This window comes from Podarcis liolepis (genome assembly GCF_965112155.1).
Source record: "Podarcis liolepis genome assembly, chromosome: 1".
Classification (NCBI taxonomy): domain Eukaryota; kingdom Metazoa; phylum Chordata; class Lepidosauria; order Squamata; family Lacertidae; genus Podarcis; species Podarcis liolepis.
The window spans coordinates 104,248,099-104,256,314 of NC_139554.1; the positions used below are offsets into that span (position 1 = coordinate 104,248,099).

At 41.4% G+C, this 8,216-nt stretch overlaps 1 protein-coding gene across 2 annotated transcripts in view; it reads left to right on the plus strand.

Annotated features, from left to right (window-relative positions):
* Positions 1-7,809, plus strand: part of GALNT13 (polypeptide N-acetylgalactosaminyltransferase 13) — a 152,085-nt gene extending 144,276 nt beyond the window's left edge. For both annotated transcript variants that reach the window (XM_083494134.1, XM_083494135.1), the window contains exon 12: positions 1,030-7,809. In XM_083494134.1, the coding sequence (XP_083350260.1) occupies positions 1,030-1,170 (141 nt within the window). In that variant the 3' untranslated portion in view covers positions 1,171-7,809. The remainder of the gene's footprint in view (positions 1-1,029) is intronic.
* The last annotated feature ends 407 nt before the right edge of the window (positions 7,810-8,216 follow it).

Sequence of the window (8,216 nt, forward strand, 5' to 3'; positions counted from 1 at the left end):
TCTGTAACATAGGAGGTTGCTTTAGTTTATACCAAGTCAGACCAGTGGTCAGTCTACCTCAGTCCTGCTTGAGGGCTCTATATATGTAAGCTGCTCAGAGCTTCCCAAAAGCAGTGTTTATGTTTTAAACATAACATGCTGAAACTTTTAAAGGAGCATGTAACGTATACATATATAACTATACAACTTTTAGAAGATACATGAAGGCAGCCCTGTATCAGAAGGTTTTTAATGATTGATATGTTTTATGTTTTTATCTGTGTTGGAAGATGCCCAGAATGGCTGGGGCAACCCAGCCAGATGGGCAGGGTATAAACAAACAAACAATCATCATTATCATCATCATTACTAAGTACATTGTGTTAATACATAACAGTCATACAGCTTTGTACAACAAAACATTTATAATACACTTATAATACAAGATTTAAGAATTTTAAAAAAGAAGCCCTGAAAAGTAAAAGCTAACTTTGCCAAGTCAGTGAAAAGGCTGCCATAGGCAAAGGGGAATGGAAAAGAAGTATTGCATTGCAGCTGAAGCAGAACAAATCCCAAGCTCACTCTAGTTTCTGGAGAAACTCAAAAACTGCTCTAAATGGGAGCACTCTTCACTTGGGTTGTGAAGTGTGGGTGGGTTCAGGCATGACTCAAGACCAGATTTCAGCTCAAAGCAATTTATTGTAGCAACAAGAACAAGACTGACAAACAGGGGCACTTGGCCCAATATATATACCTTTAACTGGCCCAGGTAAAAGCACACACCTCACCTCTGATAGGTCGCCTTAACGCTTTCAATTAGTGAATTACAACACTGGCCCTATCTCAGCAGGGATCGGCTGCCTGCCAGCTACTAACACTGTCATCGGAGGTTTTTAGAATCCTCTCAATCTTTTGTTATACAGGTGAAGCTCCTGAGCTCCAGGAAGCCTTAAGGCCTAAGTCTGCTTTGCATGTATACAAGCCTGGATTTGGCCTACAATGCCTGCATACATAACAGGGTTTTTGTTGTTGTTATTGTTTCTTTTGCAGCGACTTACCTTGAGGCACGTCAACAGCAACCAATGTCTCGACGAACCCTCTGAAGACGACAAAATGGTTCCTACCATGAAAGACTGCAGTGAAAGCCGATCTCAGCAGTGGCTGCTCCGGAATATGACCTTGGGTGCCTAAAAGCCGCGAAAGACTCGCTGTGTTTCCTCGCCAGGCCTCGCCAGGCTCTAGACCTCTTGCACTTCACACAGTTTGATTGAACAGAAGTCTTTTCCTCTTCCCATGTTATCGGTGAAGTGAAAGGTTTTGAATGCTCGGTGAAAAGCCCATCTGCTTTTTAATTGCTTAAAGCATGTTTGCACTTTTCCCTTCAGAATTTTTATCTTTTATTTTTTACTCATTCAGCTAAACACACAAGCGCTCTGCATACCGTAAACATATGCTATGATCAAGACACGGTATTCTTGAGGAAAAATCAGACTCGCGGAAAGCATTACAAAGCTGAACTCCAAGGTTTTGTGGGGAGTGGGCTTACTGTTGGTTCTGTCATGTAACGTTGCTTGAAAGTGACCATGTTAAATGCCTTATGAAACCCACTTGTATCGTGAGAGATTATATCTTTTATTTATTAAGTCGATGTGCTTGTACTGGCCCCTTCATGGCAGCAGAGGAAGAATTAGTTTTTAATCTGCTGCCGGCCGTAACCAGCAGATAGCTCAGCTGAAAGAAATTCTGAGCAGGAAATTTACTGTATATAATGGGTGTCTTTCATGTATAATACTGGGGGGGAATGTGGCATTGCTGTTCTTGAAACGCCTTTGAAATATCGGCAAAACTAAATGAAGGCTATATGCCGGCAGATGGGAGGTAAAATTGAAATCACAGCGAAAGGGAATACAATGAAACTGAATTCATATCGTCCACAGATAGCATACACTCTTGGCAAAGTATAAGCCTTTGTGAAGCATAGTAATGCCTCTGGCCAATTCTCGCGAACTCCCATTAATGGTGCAACTATAAGAGGGAGCAAAACTTGATCATCTTGAGTTGGAGTGGAACTCTTGAAACCTGTTCTTTAAAAATGTCAAGAGCAGGTTTATGCTAGGCACTTTACCAGAGTTCAAGTTAATCTTCGTTGCATTAACTGTCCACTTTTCCATATTGATTATATTTATTATTTTGAAAGATTGATTTTGGTATTGCAGCAGATTAAGCATACATACAGCCCCACCTAAAAACGTCAAAGCTTCCACCTATTAATAAGTCTAGTTGAATGGTTTTATATATAACCGTAATAGAAACATGACTAATTAAAAAGCATATCTAATAAGCTTATGACCTGTAACATAGCCATATTGGGAGCCGAGTTTGCTCAGGAGGTGGTTAAACTATAAATAATAATATTTTAATTAAAGAGAGGGGTAATTGTATGGCATAACTCTATACCTATATGTAAGTGGGAACACTTTGGGCTAACATTTGACTCTTCAGTGGTTCCAGTATTAGGTCTATAAGGAGCAATATTGAGTCTAGAGATGGGTGTGTGCTATAGTTAGATTTACCGACTCCTTGTATGTCAGGGCCATTTGCCATGTCAAAATTTTGTGCTCTATTGAATGGTATGAATTTGTCCACATTGCTTCCACAATACCCTGGAGAGCTTGGCTAGCCCTATCGCTTTCACATTGCCACAACACCTTGGACCTTAGGAGTCAGATAGAGCCTGTTTCTCTGGATGAGACCTGATACACTGTGTTTCCCTTTCATATATATCACCTGCCTGGAGTTTGAATGTGCATATTGCTCTTATCCATCCACCCATAGAAGTGTTCTAAGCTGCTACCATATCAGTGTACGCGAGCTCCAAACAGGCTGTCAAGAGCCCAGCAGAGTCAGAGGTGAAAAATAGGGTGTAAATAGACCAGTGATCAGGTTCAAAAAGAAGTAGGCAATGATCCCGTCAGCCCAGAAGCAGGTGGTATCCTCTGAGAATAGCTGGTGTTCAGATATCACACATAAAACTATATAGGAAGTTGCCTTATAGTAAAGTCAGACCATTGGGCCATCTAGCTCTGCACTGTCTATACAGACTGACAGCAGCTCTCCAGGGTTTATGGGGATATTCCCAGACCTACCTGGAGATGGGGATTGAAGCTGGAGCTGCCTTCTTCATACAAGGCAGATGCTCTACCACTAAGCTACAGCGCTTCCCATAACAAGAGTAGTTAGTTAATGTAGTTAATGTAAATAGGCTGTATCGGCTTGGCTGATGCCATCCAGATGCCGGATGAGGCAAGGCAGGATTCTGATTAGCACCTCATATGATGGACAAGTTGCCCAGATGTAAAGAGCCTAGGAGAGTTCTTAAATAAAGGCTGTGACAGCCTTACTGGCTCCCCTGGTCACCCTCCTACAACTGCCAGTGTAATGCTGGGGAAGAGTGAGTTTTTGGACAGCTACCCCCTCTTTCTATACAACATGTTATCTGGAACTTGGGAAACTATAAGGTCTCTGTAAGGGCCTTGGCCCATTGGAGGAACGCCCAAGTTTTTATCAGTGAGCAGAGCACTGATGGAAATAAACCTTTGCTAAGAGTCCATATGAATCTTATTTTGGTATTTGAAGAAGTGCCTCTCTTTCTGTCAGAGAGAAATCTCTCAACACCACCTGATAAGTCATCTCTATGCATAAGAAAATAAGAAAAGCCTGCTGGATCAGGCCAGTGACCCATCTAGTCCACCATCCTGTTCTCCCTGTAGCCAACCACATGCCTGTGGGAAACCCTCATTCTCCCCTCCTGATGTTTCCAGCAACTGATATTCAGAAGGATTCCGCCTTCGACCATGGAGGCAGAGAATAACCATTGTGGCTAGTCAGGATGGATAGCCTTTACTGCCAGGAATTTGTCAAATTCTCTTTTAAAGACATCCAAGCTGGTGGTCATCGCTGCCACCAGTGAAGGGCATTATTTGGGACTTCTCGTTTTAAGCTACATGTCAGTTTGAACCACAGTTTTTAATAGCAAGAGTAAAAGTTCAGTTCACTTGCCAGCCCTGGCTGATGTCTACTGAGGACTAAAAGTTGGTTACCTGGTTGAGCAGGCAAGGCAAGAGTAACCATTGCTTCTCAGTGCAATGACTGAAAAGCTTGCTTTGAAGGAGCTGGTTTTTTATGCTATGGGTGCCTCCAGTGGCTTGTGAGGTCAGCTGGCCACCTTCAGCTTGTGGGATCTGCTAGCAGTATGCTGGCCGGTAAGGTAGCCTAGTCTGGTTGGCTAACTAAGGAACCCAAGTGCCAATGATAACACAGGAAGGAAGAAGCAGAAAGCTGTTTGCTGGAGATCCCAGTCTGAAACAAATGCACACACACCTTACACCAACTAGGCAGATGACAGAGTTGTCTAGAACATTAGTGGCCTGTTCTCCTCAGAGGACAGAAGGGAATTGTGTATCACTAACCACCTGGGAAGAAGTCGTACCATAAGGCAAGACATTCCAGTCCATTTCAATTCAATGCAGAATGATTAAAATCAAGCAGCCCAGAGCACAGTGATAGCAGAGGTGCTCTGTGTGGTTATATATTCAGATTTCCAGGTCCAATGTGTCATTTTGCACTGGGCTAGAAGATAAAGGCACTGCATCCCCAGTTTTCATGTGGTCAAAAGTCCTGTTTTGCAATTACTGTATGTCAGTAGTCTCTGAATCTATGAGATCCTCATAGGGGGGCTAAGTATGTGGACCTAGGTTCTAGGTTCCTCAGTTGCCGTCAGGTATGTGTGCTGGGCAGAATCAAGGTTCAGGTGATCCAGTCCTCCTCCTAGTAAGCTGGCCTACTGGACTTTGGTGCCAGATTTTCTGGTTCAAGCTCAATGGCATTTTACAGTGGGAGACCTTGGTCAGGCACAGTGTCCCTTGTCCTTCACTGACCCCACAGCATCCTTTGAGGAGGAGCTCCTCCTGCTTTTCACTACTGCGACCAAACAGTTTGATAGGAGAGCAGGAACCGCCAGCTGTTTAGTATCACCAACAGATCAAACTGCTGCAAAACAAAGTAAAATGGGTCTGTTCAAGTTGAAGATAGTCGAGCCAAGATAAAGAACCTACACCTTCTTTGTGTATAAGAAAGCAACAATGAACCTAACCGACCTAGCCAGTCACTGCAATCCTGTGCACACTTACAAGGGAGTGAATGCCACCAAACACAGTGAAACTTACAGTGAATATGCATAGATTGCACTGTACCATGAATGAGCAGAATCTAAACCTATCTGCTACAATTTAAAATGGCATTGTCACACAAACAATGCTATTTCAAAGAATTAAGGGCATGCCACCAGACAATAGGAAAGTAAGTTCTCCAGAGGTTCAGCTTGAGTGCAGTTGCTGGCCATTTCTCTTGCTATTTCCCCTTCTCTGCTTGAGGGGAAAAAAAATCTCACCTTAGGGGAAGAAAAAGAGGTTGCAGTTGGTGGAATGGATCGATGATGATGGAAGAAGCTTACTGGACCTCACCTGCAATGGGAAATGATGTCCAATGGGAAATGATGTCCAGAGAGCATCATTTCCCACCAGTCCCAGTGGGCCTTCTTCATTGCATTTATATCTCACTTCCCCAACTTGTGACTTCTTTCTCTGTTAGTGGGAGGGGCAAGAGTAGTGGGCAATGAAGGGCAGGGTGAGGCATGAGCAGGATCAAGACAAGGTGCCCCCTTGAGGTACCAATCTTTATTCTGCTTGCTGCTAATTCTAGCCAGGATGCCCACCAAGCTGAACTCATTGCTCTCCCCATTCTTGCTGAAAAGTGAGTATAAAACTGACAACTTAAAAGTTCCCACCACAGTTCTGCTATTATATTCCTGTGTGGCCTTGGCAAACTGTTTAGGCTGAAAGTGGAGTATGGCGTTTGTTATGTTTTATGTGTGGTGCCCTCTCTGTGTTTAGAAGACAAATACAGAATTCACTGTTCGGGCATTTAAATGAAACTCAGTGCCCATGTTTTAGGTCAAGGACTTTATGGTATCAACAAGTTGTGGGTTCAATATTAAAGCTGTTTTTGAAAAATGTAGAACTCGATTTATCTTCGTTTCCCCATCTGTAAAATGGGGCCAGTTGTTCCTGATTTTCACAGGGGTGTACTGAGGGCTAAATAATATTTGTATATAGCTTTTGAAATGTAAAATAATAATTATTATCATTCAGAAATGCTCTAACAAACCTCACAGTTCTTGGTTACAGTCATAGAACGACAGAGGAACACAAAGCTTATAGAGGAATATATGAAATGTGAATATTCTGAAGGCAAGAACAGTATTATAAACAAGGCAAGAGTATTAAAGTCCCTTATCCTGGGCAACCTTATGAATTACTTGAAGAAGGTGGAATGGGTGTGTAAATTATGAGCCAGTGGTAATGAACTCACTTTGTCTTCAAAGACAGCTTCTAGACTGTTGAGACCCAAGAATGGTATTTTTTATCTAATTGCAAACTAGTTAGGTAGCCTTTCAAAAAGAGATTAGTACTGTACTCTAACAAACACAGTCCAGTATTTTCTTTTACTTGAAAGTAATGAAGATCATATCTGATCATATAAATTTTAGTTGCATCTCATTTGTAGATGCTAAATACAGTCTCAAATGAGGCAAAAATACTGTTGAAGGTGCTGAAGTGCAAAGCTATGAATTAGGCTATAATGGTTTAGGGAGGAAATTTGAAGTAGGATTTCCCAATGTCGCTGTCTTCTAAGTCCTTCTGCATCGTAATAGTCTTTGGACACATCTGCCATTTCCAGCAGGACATCGGAATTGTAATTAACTGTTGTGACAGCTTCGGTTTGAGAATTCCAAGTGTATTCTCTCTCACACACACACATACACACTTGTATTTCAATGTATGGAATAGATTAAACATCTGCTGCTATTACTGTACAGCATATGAACACATCTGGTGAGATTACACCACTTCTAAACTGCTACTAAATATAAGCTACTGTTTGATCTCAAGGTGTTGAATGAACACCAGCAATGTGTTTTCTTTTTTAAATTAGGTTATGTGAATTATTAGTGTTAAAAGTGTTTTCAAACATTCACACATTCTCCTGGAATCCCAGTTTCGTCATTTCAAATACAAGGCAGTCGTCTTTTGCCCCTGAGACAGCAGGTGGCCAGGGCAGCTGATAAGTCCGCATCTTTGCAGCAGGGACCAGACTCAATGTATCTATCCAGTGATGGCCAAACTTGGCCCTCCAGCTGTTTTGGGACTACAACCCCCATAATATCTAGCTAAACAGGACCAGTGGTCAGGGATGATGGGAATTGTAGTCCCCAAACAGCTGGAGGGCCAAGTTTGGCCATCACGGATCTAGGCCATTCAATACATGACATGCAGGCAAATCCAAGTTTAGCTTAAGTATACCAATATAGGAAGTCCCAGCCTCCTGATAAGTATACTTGTATGGTATGCATGTTTGCAAACATTTGTCACACCCACATAGCTTTACGTGTATATGTAAGACATCTCAAGTTGTGTAACTAAAAAGCATAATTTATGAAGTGGCCCTTTAAAATGACAATGGTGGACTTTGCAGTTTTTTTGGTTTTTTTAAATTATTATTTCCCATGTTCGAAGGAACCTGCGTCTGAGGAATTGCTCATAAAGCTTCTTGAAATGTTGGAACGCAAATACATATTTCATATGTACGAGTGGGCAGTGGATTAAGAATTACACCATTTTAAATGTTGTTACAGTTATTAAATGTTAACTCTGCTGTAAATTTTAAATATTTATACATTTTGTAGAAATAAAATATGGCAGTTTAGTTTTATTTTAGTTTGGCTTTGTCTTTGTTGTAGGCATATCTTCCTGTAATCAGATAATAAGCATTTTACCAGAAGTTTCTTTACCAGTAGTGTAAGTCATTTGTATATTATATAGGACAGTTTTTCAAAAAAGGAATTGGATATTTTATGTATGAAAAAGTTCATACCTATATCTTTATTGTGCTTGATGATTGCAATAGTGTGGTGACTTGGATGTTTGAGTATGCCATTGTAGGTGTCAACACCACAGGCAGAATTTTCTTCTCTCTTCTTACCTCAATTCCAAATACAATCCCTTTCAGTGGAGCCAGTTCACCATTCATTTGCCCAGACATCAAGGGATACACAATGTCTATCTGGATCAAGCCCATAGGCTGCAATTCTATTATGTACCCATAAATCTAACTGACTG